This window comes from Copadichromis virginalis, linkage group LG13, assembly GCF_057382275.1.
Source record: "Copadichromis virginalis isolate Kocher_CV1m ecotype Utaka linkage group LG13, C_Virginalis_male_GT1.1, whole genome shotgun sequence".
Taxonomy (NCBI): Eukaryota; Metazoa; Chordata; class Actinopteri; order Cichliformes; family Cichlidae; genus Copadichromis; species Copadichromis virginalis.
In genome coordinates this window covers 22171724-22184238 of record NC_140630.1, presented here as the reverse complement: position 1 = coordinate 22184238, position 12515 = coordinate 22171724, and the positions used below count along the sequence as shown (strand labels likewise).

Sequence of the window (12515 nt, the reverse complement as noted above, 5' to 3'; positions counted from 1 at the left end):
AGAGTTAGTTTATTTTATTACTACCTCCAGATTACTTGTATTTGCTTAATTGTTTACTAAATGTTTGAGGTGTGAAATAAACCGCAATTGAGCAAAATATGGGTGTGTGTGGTTGGAGGATGTGTTAGTGCGTGCGTGTGGGCGCGCGCGCGAGGCGTGGGCGCGAACATTTTTCTGTAAAACAAAGGGGGGCCCAGCGAAAAAGGTTTGGGAACCACTGATTTATGCAATCTGTATGAGTCCTGCTGTACAATGAAGATGATATCCTGAGTACAAATATATACTGAATACAAAAGGCTGTCTCCGTCTACCATGGAAAGGTGATTCCTGTATCACGGACCTGTGACAATATCATTCGAAAACATCACATTATTCTGTGAACAAACAAGACCAACGCACATATGATGTGCACAGCGCTCAAATTATCAAGAAAAAAAAATTAAATATCAAAAACATTTATTCTGGGTGCCAGCAGGATAGCGGTAATGAAGCTGGGACAGCAGGCGACGTACAGGTAACAAACGTCGCAGACCTCTTGGGCCCCTCCCATCCTCTGAGCAGCTGAGTTCACGGCGCAAGTGGAGAAATCTACACGTAACGAATATGGCTGCTGCAGTCGGGATGAGGACGTCGAGCTGTCCAACTAGAGGACTTAACTGTCCGTGGATGGTGTTTTCTGTAATTATACTCAACATTATCAATGGAGCTGTTGCAGCGCCAGAGTCAGGGCTTTGGACAATAACTGTTGTTAATGTGAGTATCTTCCTAAAAACGCTGAATACTCTGGATAACTGCAGCACCCTTAGCTAGCGTTAGCTACATTATCCTTGTTATGGTAACTCGCTGACAGCTGTGAATGTGGTGAGAGGCTTGTAACTCACACTAACGGTATCTCTTTAGCCTTTCTTAGCCAGTCTTTATAAACCGTGATAAACGAAAGAGCAGAGAAATGTTTTGCATAATTAGCCGTTAGCCATGCCAAGAACTGTTAATAATAATTAGGTACTTCAAGGGTAGCAGTCAACTAGCTGACTGGTTATAGTTTAACAGACTAAAGTGAAAATCCCAAAAGCTTATTTTCTTTTTGTCTGCCACTGTCTCTGGACTAAAACCTGCGAGTTTAGGTTGTGTGTGTTCAGGTTATGTCACACATTGTAACATATAAAAACATTCTTAAAGTCGATCTTCAGACAGGTGCTTGTACAGTTCACTCCCTCTTTTTGTTTATTAATGATAAGGCACAGCTCCTACAGTTAGCCCACAGAGACGTGTATAGCTCAATAATCAATAATTTACATGCTAAGACGTTTCAGTTTCCACTCTGTTATCCTCTTTCCAGTAGCAGTAAAACCTGCATTTGCAGGTTCATTCTGAATAGGTGACAGGTCAGACAGCTAGAAAAACACACTTATGGTTAATATTTCTTATATTAATAATATTTTTTATATTATAATATAAGGTTCTTTTTCCACTTTGCAAAGACACAGAGTCCAGCTTGTTTGGATCCGAGAGATCAAAAGAGTACCAATGATCAGTTAGTTTGCCTAACTAAATTGATCAGTATGAAAAATAATAATAAATAAATGTATTACTCCGTAGACCTCAAGAGCATTGCTGTTAAGGAAATCAATGTATAAAGACACTGATGTTGAACTAAAAGGTAAGTCATGACTTAAAAAAAAAATTACTCATAACCTGTTACCCAAAGTGCTTCCTTTTTTTTGTGTTACGTCATCACGTCTTCATGTTTCAGTCTGGCCATTTGACTGTCCTGAGGAGGTGGACGTCACTATTCACTGGCTTTTGAAATACTACCCCTGTCACAACGAATACAACAATATTGAAGTAAGCAAAAAATGCTTCCTGTCATACCATCTGCGTTGAGTTGATAGTTTCTTTTTTTAACTTTATTTTAATTATCCTTTTTTTTAAAAACGTATTTGTATACATGCGGAATAAAAGGGGACTCCTTCAAATTTTCAAGACATGCAGCACTAAATATTTACTTAAAAAATTCCATGTGGTACAGAAAACAAAGTACACTAAACAAAACCCCCCAAAAATGGGGGTATGGGCTGTCATAGTCAAAACATCAACGGAAAACAAAATGGGTCAACACTGCAGTGCAATGTATGTTTTCAATTTTTCCCAGAATGCACTACATTTTACTTTTTCATAGTCTTTAATCTGTATAAACATGTTTCTCTGTTGATATTAGTTGTATTTTAATTGTTGTATAGCGCTCTGTGTAAAGCACTGTATGAATTAACTATAGTTTCTTAAACTGTCGGTCAATTCTGTACACTCCAGATCTTGACTTATAGCCATCCATGGCCCCATAATGAGAGATTCTTTGCAAAGCCAATGCATTGTTATAGTCTAATTTGCCCCCATACGCTTTTTTTTTTTTAGTAAATATTTATAACATTTGGGTAATTTTAAATCCGTTTTTCCCTAGGTAGAAAGTCAGGCATATAGATTCAATATTGTGGCACAGAATCTCCCCCAGTGTACTGTGAACAGTGTCCCAGAACAGTTTAAGGATGGGACAGCTTCAGGATGCATGAAAGTGATTAAATCTCCACCATTATTTGAGTGGTGCACTGGTCTGTCTCGTGCCTTGCTTGTTTCTGATTGGTGAATTGTGACCGTCTTTGTCTGTAGGAGATGTATAAGAGGCCAGGCCTGATTCCTGAGAAGAATCTGGATCCAAACCCAAAGGTACCAGGGGAGCACATCGAACACAAACACGGTCCCATTGTATGTAGCAATGGGCTGCCCTTCCCGATGCTCAAAGTGGGTTTGCTATGTTGGTGTCACCACAGCCGTATTCTTAACGATGTTGTTGTTTTTAGTTCTTCAACATCCTGCAACTGTGTTTCTTTTCAGAAAGCAAAGGCAGATCCACATGTGTCCTCTGCGTTTGAAGTAAGAACCCGCAAATGATCTTTGATTTTAAGGTTAATTATTACATATGTTTTCATAAGTAATAAATGCTGAATTCCTTTAATCCTGCAGGATAAAAATGACATAAAATGGATTGCCGAGGAGTATGACACCAGCAGTGCTACGAAGAACAGCAGTGTGAAAATCAGAGACCACGTCATAGCCACCACTTGGAAGGATGGCCCTTACCTGCTAGTCGTTAAGATCGAGTCTAGTAAACCAGAAGCCAACTGGAGTTTAACAGGTGAGACTTTTTAAAACTACTAAATATGAGCATCTTGTAATTGTGGGCAGCTTGGGTAGGGTGGGTCATCTACCTGTCAGAGGGTCGGTGGACCAATTCTCTGGCTGCTCAAGCCTACATGTCATAGTATCTTTGGGCAAGACAGTGAAGGCCGAGTTGCCCCCGATACATCCATTGGAGTGTGTGTGAATTTTAGAAAGTGCTTAGGTACAGAATATAGTGCTTGTATGAATGTGTGTGAGACTGTGTGAATGCAGCTTATAGTAAAAAGCATTTACATTTTTTTTTTTACCTTTGCTTTTTTAAACTGCATTAATTCAGTCGCCCTCCTATCTCATACACGCAGAGCTTTTTAGCTGACACTGAAGTGTCAGATTTCAGGATCTGCAGCAACCACAAACAAATTCTTAAAGTGGCAGTTGATGTAATCCCAGGTGAATGCCGGATTTTGATCTCATATCCTGGAGCCTTTTCTACTGAGAGGTTCATATGTGTTTTAGTTTTACTTTCTATCGCGCTCTGTCTTTTTTTCCTTTTTCCTGCAGCAGGGCTCTTTGTTTTGTTTGCTAGAGTTTCTACAATCTCTCTTCTTGTTTTTCTTTGTGTCATTTGTGCTACCTGGAGAAAACTGCCGATAGCCACAGAGTGAGACGAAGGCGCTTGTCCTGTTTTGGCTGGACTGACGTAATTTTCCTGGGAAATTTTATTCCCATTGGTAGACATAAGTGCACAGGGAAAGTGAAGCTTTAAAGCAACCAGGCTGAAGACTGAGCCGCTACATTGTGCAATCAGAATTTAGATCATAATGAAAACTTGCCTTTTGTCTGTTTAATATGCTTGGGAAAAGTGTCTTGCATCATTAGTCTAATGTCTGGATTTTGGTTTTGCAGTTAATGTGGTAATGAAGGGCAGCCACGGCTACATTTCTGTCACAGAATGGCCTCTCATGATTGTAAGTAGATGACTTTAGAAATAAGTGATTGCAATTTATGTGATTTATTGGCCACTTGCTGACTTTACTCCCTTTAATAATATGTTCCCTTAATTATTTGCTGTCTCCAGTGGAATGATAAGACTCTTTTGTGTTTGTGTGTGTTTTAAATTAACTCATTATATACTCAGTTATTAGATGTAGTCTTATATTAAGATGACAGTTTAGGTAAACTGCAAGAAAACATGCAGAAACTCCTACAACCATTTCATTAAATGTGATTTTAAATCATTTGTTTTTTAAGATTTACAATCCTGAAGTGACCTAAAACTGACAGGCTTTAAAGGCTAATCCCTGAGTGTCTGTTTGCAGTTCTACATGGTGATGTGCGTCGTGTACATCCTGTACGCCCTGTTATGGTTTCTCTGGGCGGCCTGCTATTGGAAAGATCTCCTAAGGATCCAGTTTTGGATAGCAGGGGTCATATTCCTCGGCATGGTGGAGAAGGCCGTCTTCTGCGCCGAATACGAAAACACCAATACTGTCGGCTCCGCCTGTGAGTGTTTATAGACGGTCACAAGAGTTCTCTTCTTCTCTCATGTCAGACAGTAAGTTGTATTTTTTTTCAACATATTTACTTTACTTTAGCTCCAGGTTTGCTGATCTTTGCTGAGTTGGTCTCTGCCTTCAAGAGGACTTTGGCTCGTTTACTCGTCATTATCGTCAGCCTTGGCTATGGCATCGTGAAGTATGTTAAAATCTATACACACAGCAACTTGTAGAATAATTGAAACCCCTCCTTAAGTTAAATAAAATGGGGAAAAAAAACACCATTTTTGGGGGGGTTGTTTTTCTTTTAGACCTCGATTGGGGACAGTGATGCACAGAGTAGTTGGGCTTGGCATCCTCTACTTGGCCTTTGCTAGCATTGAGGGTGTCCTGAGGATTACAGGGGTGAGTTGTGATCTTTGATTACTTTGATTTAAGTCAGAATAGCCTTTGCAAACGCCAATAATAACATTTAGCAATTAGAAATTTAAAAGGTTTAAAGTCCTACATTTAAATTGTTTATTTTACCAAAGATATGAGCTGAGCTCGTACAGTTAACATTGTAATTTGCTCTCATGCTGTATTTTTTAATGAAGTAAACTTGTCGTCACAATTTCTGTATTTTCTTGTTGCGCACCAAATATCAAGGGTCGAGACAATGGCCGCGCTCTCATCACAGCAATTGTTCTGGCTATGTTTGACTCCTGCGCCATCTGGTTCATATCCTTCCAGTGTATTCCTCACCAGCACAAATATCAATAGCAACTGGACTGTCCCAACATAAGAAAATGGGCACGTTTGTTGGTGTATTTGAGTGATTTTGAATGTTCTTGGCTTGTTGGTTGGATTATTTATTTTCCCCTTTGCACTTGGGTGGATGGTTTTATGTTTCAGTTGCAGTGCTGCTTTCCTATCTGTAATTCCCCCCCCCCCCCCCCCCCCCCCCCTTCACATCTTTCTCCTCTTCCTTGTGTCCTCTGCTCCCGCTCTGTTATCCCTTCTAGGCAAAAGACTCTGACTTGGCTCTGCTGGCCAACATTCCCCTGGCTCTGCTTGACTCTTCTTTATGCTGGTGGATATCCTTTTGTGCACCTACAGCCTTTCCTCGTGCGGTTCTCCTCTGCTCCTCACTTCCTACACATGAACCAATATTAGATCAGGAAATTGTGGTCTCCCTCTGTCCTGTTCCTTCACCAGATCATTAGCAGCTGAAATACAGCTTCACACAAAGACGTCTTGGGTCTCAGTTGAAACAGCCCTGCTTTAATCATTCATTCTGTGGTGAAATTTGTAGCAATGCATTGTTTTCTGGTTGATGATTTAACTTCTTCTAAATCTTTACTGCTGCTTTCCTTGCATAATTAATGACAGTTTGTATTATTTACATTTTTCAACAGTCTCAGTCTACATTGGTAGAAATGATTGATTTTTGCATGCCCGTCCACCAGACTTTCCAGATTGTGCTGTTAAAAGGTTTTTATCAGCATGGGTGCAACTAGTGTGGGGGATAAAATCTGGATAAAATCATTTGTCATAACTCCTTGAGTGCTTTTTGTAAACACAAGAGTAGCCCACAAACCAGTCGCGGAGTGTCCTTTGTGCACTGCCTTTGTTGACAAGAGACACTCGCTGCAATTAGACAGGCTGACCACGGACTACCAGCAGACTGTCAACATGTTACCACTGCTGGACCATAATTTAAGCTTTAGTGAGAACAAAGCAGTCAGAGAAAGAAGTTAGTTTAGGATTGCCTCTATCATAAGACACGGCATCGGTGCTACATTGCACACTTGATCTTTTCCAGGGCGGCTCACAGATCCTAAAAAACATCCATGACATAACCTGTGGCATGTTTTCTCTCCTTTGGTGGTTATCGGATATGTTACATGGTCAGCAGTAGCATGCATATATGTCTTGCAGTATTTAAACAGGTGATATAGATCAGCTATTTGTAATGATTTTGAATTAAAGTGCATTAAAGTTTTGTGGTGTTTTGTTGGGGCTGAACAAGTTTTAGAGTCCCACCCTGTCACCCTGAACATTGTTATTGAGTGGAACATATATACCCACTGCTCAAACATTGCAGCCAAGAAATACAAATTTCTCAATGAACAGGAGTTATGAGTTAGAGGGAATATTTTGATATGGGTCTATAAAGGTTTTTGGAAAATTAATGGTATAGTATGGCGTTACATTTTTGTTTTTATGTGAAACAACTGATAAACTGTAAATGGGGAAAGCGAAAAACCCCACCAGAATTGCAGATCTGTCAAAACATTAGACACCTTCATAAATAAATAAACAACTTGACTCTTTAACTCTTTGTAAATTGGCTGCTAAAATCCAGGCACATTAAAACCGTTAACATCCTCTTCCACATCTTTGTGCTTAAAGATCTTTGCAAAATGCATTTTACAACAATGACGATTAATAGGCTTTTTTAAGCAGAGGCAAAATCTCACACTTTATCACAACCTTTCCTGTGCTTACGTCATATTAGCATCCAGGTGTACTCCACTGGCGGAACTGCATGTGATTGCAGCATGTAATCACTATTATCTAATGCGTGGTGTATTTGTACAGTTTCTGTGTAATGGCTGCCATGTGTTTACCTTGACTGCCACTAACATTTTTGTCAGCTTGGCACAAACCATCAAGACTCTGAAACTGAGGAGAAACCCTGTCAAGCTGTCACTCTACAGGCACTTTACAAACACATTAATATTTGCTGTCATTGGTAAGTCCTGCAGCTACATTTTCACTGCACCAGTTATTTGTATTTTCATCGACATGCCAAAGAGTTTCACACCTTGCCCTCTACACCCTCAGCTTCCATCATTTTCATGGGTTGGACGGCAAAAAAATTGCGATTAGTAGAATGCCAGTCTGTGAGTGTGGTTTGGATTACTGAGCAATAATAGCATTTTTTTTTTTTTTTAATGAATGTTTAATGTTGACATTTTATTGAAAACCGAGCCTGTTTTTGTCTAAAGGATTGGATTGAGTTGTGGGTAGAAGATGCTTTCTGGAGGTTCCTGTTCTCTGTCATTCTGCTCGTCATAATGTTCTTATGGAGACCGTCTGCAAACAACCAAAGGCAAGTAATTTATTAAGACTCTTCAATTCATCAACATAAACTAAACTGGGCATGCATTTAAAACTTTTAATTTCAATATCCACAGGTACGCTTTCACACCTCTCATAGATGACTCTGATGATGAGGAGATTGAGGAGTTTATCGCATCTACAAACCTTGGTAAAGTTAGATCATGAGGGCATTACTTGTAACCAGAAAACTGCACATCTCAGTCTATGTTTACTTTTTAAAAATGTTTTCTCCTTAGTATTTTTTTTTCTTTTCTTATTGGCAGCTGATGGTATAAAGTTGAGAGCGACTAAAAATGAGACAAATGGTACAGTGAAGCCTGCAGAAACAAACCCAGTAAGTAACACAGACAAGTTTTTGGTAATTGGTTAAATAATTATGTTTCATTCAACTTTTAATAAGAATACCTACCTCTGAGGAAATGCAGCTGACCAAATGTCACATTTGCAGAGGGCCTGCAGAGGGCAGTATTTCATTTCAATTCATTTCCATTTAAAAGTGCTTTGTTATTGGCGCCATAGTATCTTAAAACAATACTCCCAGAGCATTAAAAAACAATTTTTTAATAAACTAAAGAAACAAAAATAGAAGAATAAAATAACACAAAATCACTGAGTATTCTCAATAAATTAGCGTACGTTATGTGTATGTGTGTGTCCAGGTCATCCACTGCTTGTGGGACGTTTTTATCCTCCGTCTCCTAGGAGAGTTGTAATTTTAAGATATTGTTTAATTTAATGAAATTTGGAATTTATAGAACTGAACTAGGTAAAATCGGTGTTCCTTACCTTATTGAAAGATTTGCAGGAAGTTCATCTCGGCTTCAGCCTCACCTGTCAGGGATCACATGTTCTGTTTTCTTTCGGTTGCCATGACTTTTTGTGTCGACCTGTTTCTGTTGCCAGTTTGTGGTCACTGATCTGTCTCTGCTTTCTATCACTGACGGTCAACAGATATTTTGCCAATTCATAATCTCTGTTTTAGGCCAGATAGTGCTTTAATCTGCTTCAGCTTTTAGTTTCTTCTTTCCAATATTTCAGATAAGTTTCTTTGCAATGTGTTATAACTTGGTTTACTCTGACTGGTGTTTGGACAGCAGTGTTTCTGTGAAACTAATTAGGGTGTCTATCCTGGTCTCATCTGGTTTTGAAGGGAGGGTGTCTTGTGGGCTGGATTTAAGTTTGTTAATTATCAGTGAGTATCTGCCAAAATCAACAGGCTGTAAAATGTTGCTGCAGAAGTCTGCATGTAGAAATTCTGTTGGGTCTTCATCCCTCAGCTCAGTGGGTACAGCTCTAATGACTGAATGGACCTCATATGTCACTACCATACAACACAATGGGCAGTGTGACACTGTCAAATATTTTAAGCCAGATCTTAATTGGAATTTGAAGCTTATAAAATCGTACTGTAACACTGTAAATTGGTAAATCTAAATGTAAAGGTATAAAATATAAAAGGAAAAAAATCCAAGCTACATACATGTAAGAATACAAGAAAAACACATCTGTATAAACAACTGTTCAGGACCTTAGGAAATAAACATATGTGAATTTAGCAGTAGAAAACTAGTTTACATTCATGATTTCAGACATAAAAATAGCACAGCCCTAAATCTCCCAGAACTAATTTTGGTTAATGACATGCTCAATATCTTGTTGTTTCATTTGGTGTAATTTTTTCCCTAAATTTTCTTTCATGTTTATTTAAAATTTGATTATACTTGAGCCATAAGGTTGGCTTGTTTGGTTGGCAAGGCTTTTCATTTGGTATTTTTGTCTTTTTGGTGATAATTTGGTGCTTTATTAGGCTTTTGTTTTTGCTTTAAAAGGTCAGCTTTAACAGCTGCCTTATGAAAATATTGCATTGATATCATCAGTGGCCGTACATATACTGTCTGATCAAAATACCATAATGATTTTGGTCATACATTGATATGGCATTTATGAGATGAGGTTCAGCTTGATGAATTGGTCTCCACTGTTTGGGTTGCTTCTGTAAGGAGGGTTTAATTTATACAGCTTACTGGGCTCCCTTTACTTGTCACCCATTTAACCTGAGAGTCTAAAGAACCCCTTTATTTCCCTGTGGTCTGATAGTGGAGGGATCCGGGTTAGTGAGTTAAAGTGGTTTAGATGGGAGCTGGCTGATTTGCTAAACAGGCGAAACTGACCAAAAACAGTTACTTTCTTGCAGGTCAGAAGCGTCAGATTCACTTTACATTTACTTTGTTTAACTTTGTGCAGGATGAAGACTTGAAATGGGTCGAGGATAATATTCCTACCTCTCTAACTGATGTGTAAGTATCCAGTGAAACCTTTTCAAAGGTCTTTTCACTCACAGTGTGTTCTAAGAGGTTCTTTTTATCCTTTTATATCACAACAGAGCTCTACCGATCCTGCTCGACTCAGATGAGGTATGAACAACATGGATTTGTACAAAAGATGATTTACTTTTTTTTTTTAACCAGCGATGTGTTAGTCTAGATATATAGACCCTGTAGTTGAAATAAAGGGCCCACTGTTTGAAATGTGCTATGAATTTGGAGAAATATAGTTGAATGAGGTGCTTGACAGGCATAGGAGCGGTTGGTAAGAAAGGTGAGGCTCAGCAAAATGATAATGTACAAAAGCATGTTTTCTTTCAGGGGATTACTGTCTGAAAATGTCTAGTTTTTTTATCGAGTGTCTATTGTTTCTCAGGAAATCATGACAACCAAGTATGAAATGTCAAAGCTGGAATGAAGCACAGTGTTTCCAACCATCTGCTGACAAGGAAGGAAAACGGCAGCTGTACCTGACTGTGTAACAGGGTTTTACAACGTTTGGATGGTGGTGGAGTGCCATTTTCAGGGGATCCTCCTGATTGGCCGCTACCTCACAAGGTGGTGCAAGCCACAGTTTTAGGGGGACCTTGGCTGATTCCTGTCAGCTTCTTAAGGACTCTACCAGAGGAAAACCTACGTTTTTTTTTTTTTTTTGACTGAACACCCGGCTCACCATTTCCCTCATATAATCACTTTTTCCAAAGAGAACAGTTTCATGTTTTTCCTCCAGAGCTGTATTTATTTTTGCTATGTTTAAACACATTTGTTTTACCAATGGGCCTCATACATTAACATACACACAAATATATGTTAAGTCTTCCTGAGAACATCTAGTGTATTATTAGTGAGGTTTAAGAAGTCAGATAATTATATTTTAAAGAAAAGACACAAAGCTTTTTTTCAACAATTAACTAAGAAGGAAATACGTGAGCTATTATAAGCCAGAAGCAAGAAAATATATTGGGTAAGTGGATTATTTAAAGATAAAGATTAAATAAATTTGTTCATATGCACTTTTTAAGATCAATACCGTGCCTACATGTGGTTCTTGTATGAGGCCCTAGTAGCTTCCATTAATTGAGAACAGCATGTGTGAAAACAGTTGATGTCTTAAACTGAAATTGGCAGACATACAAAGTCCTCATGAATGAGTATGAGAGATGACGCACAAGCAAGTCCTTTGAATAATTTGAGTTAGATGTGAGTTATGACAATAGTGGGAAATTAGGGTTTAGTGTCATATTTTGATTCTACTGTACAGGTGTGGGTGGGCAGGTTCTATCTTTTGAATGGGAAGCAGTATGCTGCATGTATGCTTCTATGGAACTAAGTGATTTCATTATTTATTTGTGTTTCAAGTGGGCTTATATGTTAAAGTGTTTGTCCTGAAATCCTTCATGTTTACAATGTGTGCTTCCATTCCCCCCCCCCCCCCCCCTTTTTTTTTTTTTTTTTTTTTTTGTTTGGATTATTTGGATCTTGCACTATCTTAACATTTGCCTTCTTTGCTGATAAAATCATCTTCTTGGCTTCACAGACACCTTAATAACATTTGTGTTCTTTTATGTTTTGGTCTTAATATATTGATGTACTATATATTTTTTGAAAATGCCTGGCCTGATTTTGGCAGCGTCATTTTGAAGTTGGAGCACTGTCGTCTTAGTGTGTGCGTGCTGTGTCGAGTAGATGTAACAGCAGGATTTGTATTTTTGTCTTTCTAGGCCATTCCCATTATAACACAGCAGCTGAATTATGCACACACTGACCACCTCATTGGATTTATATTGTCACCGTTCCTTTTTTGTCCCTTTTGTATTGCCTGTAAACCTGGAATAATTGTGCTTATGAGGGCAAGCGAGCCTTCGGTTATATAAACCTGCAGACACCTGCAGTGGACCTTTGATTATTTGTACAGATGGCTTTTGGCTTATTCCTGTTATTTCATAATTCCACAGGTGGGGAGATGTCTGGATAATATGCTTCGCTTTTTTTTTTCTTTTTCTTTTAATGGGTATTAAGTATAACTTGAGCTTGAACTCTTCCAACCAGGGGTTTTCTTCTCACTTACTTTCCAAGAAGTACGTACACTTGGATCAAATCGGATTTAAATTTGGGATATTGTTTTCTGATCTATGACTTTCAGTGTTTGGCAATTAAAGGATTCAATTTTACAATTTCTGTGAGTTTGTTGCATCATATAAAATGTTTTTTTCTAGGCTGTTTTGAAAGTGTGTTATTAAAGAGGACCAGTGAGTATATGTTTAAATAGATAAATTTCTCTTTTAACAGGTCTTAAAAAGGAAAGCAATAAGTCTACTGTAGGTGCTGCTGCTTCTTTGGTAGATTGTTTGGGTTTCAAACAGCATGCACCTCAACTCCAGCGAGTAAAACCAGAGACAAATAGAGCATGTCC

The 12515-nt window shown here is 38.5% G+C and overlaps 1 protein-coding gene across 4 annotated transcripts; it reads left to right on the top strand.

The window, feature by feature from the left end:
- The first annotated feature begins 463 nt into the window (after positions 1-463).
- On the top strand, positions 464-12280 carry tmem87b (transmembrane protein 87B). Of its 4 annotated transcripts, none has more exons than XM_085478024.1 (19): positions 464-753; positions 1600-1660; positions 1754-1845; positions 2665-2796; positions 2890-2928; positions 3019-3190; positions 4081-4142; positions 4494-4677; positions 4770-4869; positions 4982-5075; positions 5675-5748; positions 7301-7407; positions 7500-7558; positions 7664-7767; positions 7853-7926; positions 8042-8112; positions 10023-10075; positions 10162-10192; positions 10479-12280. In XM_085478024.1, exons 1-19 carry the CDS (start codon positions 604-606, stop codon positions 10518-10520), a joined length of 1701 nt encoding a protein of 566 aa, XP_085334150.1. In that variant the 5' UTR covers positions 464-603; the 3' UTR covers positions 10521-12280. The 4 variants fall into 4 exon arrangements, with proteins under 4 accessions (XP_085334150.1, XP_085334151.1, XP_085334149.1 ...); XM_085478025.1 differs by lacking the exon at positions 5675-5748 and adding an exon at positions 5319-5392 and having other exon boundaries at positions 465-753; positions 2665-2721; XM_085478023.1 differs by lacking the exon at positions 5675-5748 and adding an exon at positions 5319-5392 and having other exon boundaries at positions 465-753.
- The last annotated feature ends 235 nt before the right edge of the window (positions 12281-12515 follow it).

Excerpts from the sequence above, each read along its gene's own strand:
- tmem87b (XM_085478024.1), top strand. The coding sequence starts at position 604 with ATGGCTGCTGCAGTCGGGATGAGGACGTCGAGCTGTCCAACTAGAGGA. Across the intron at positions 754-1,599 it reads GGACAATAACTGTTGTTAAT|ACCTCAAGAGCATTGCTGTT; the intron begins GTGAGTATCTTC and ends ATTACTCCGTAG. Across the intron at positions 7,927-8,041 it reads TATCGCATCTACAAACCTTG|CTGATGGTATAAAGTTGAGA; the intron begins GTAAAGTTAGAT and ends TCTTATTGGCAG.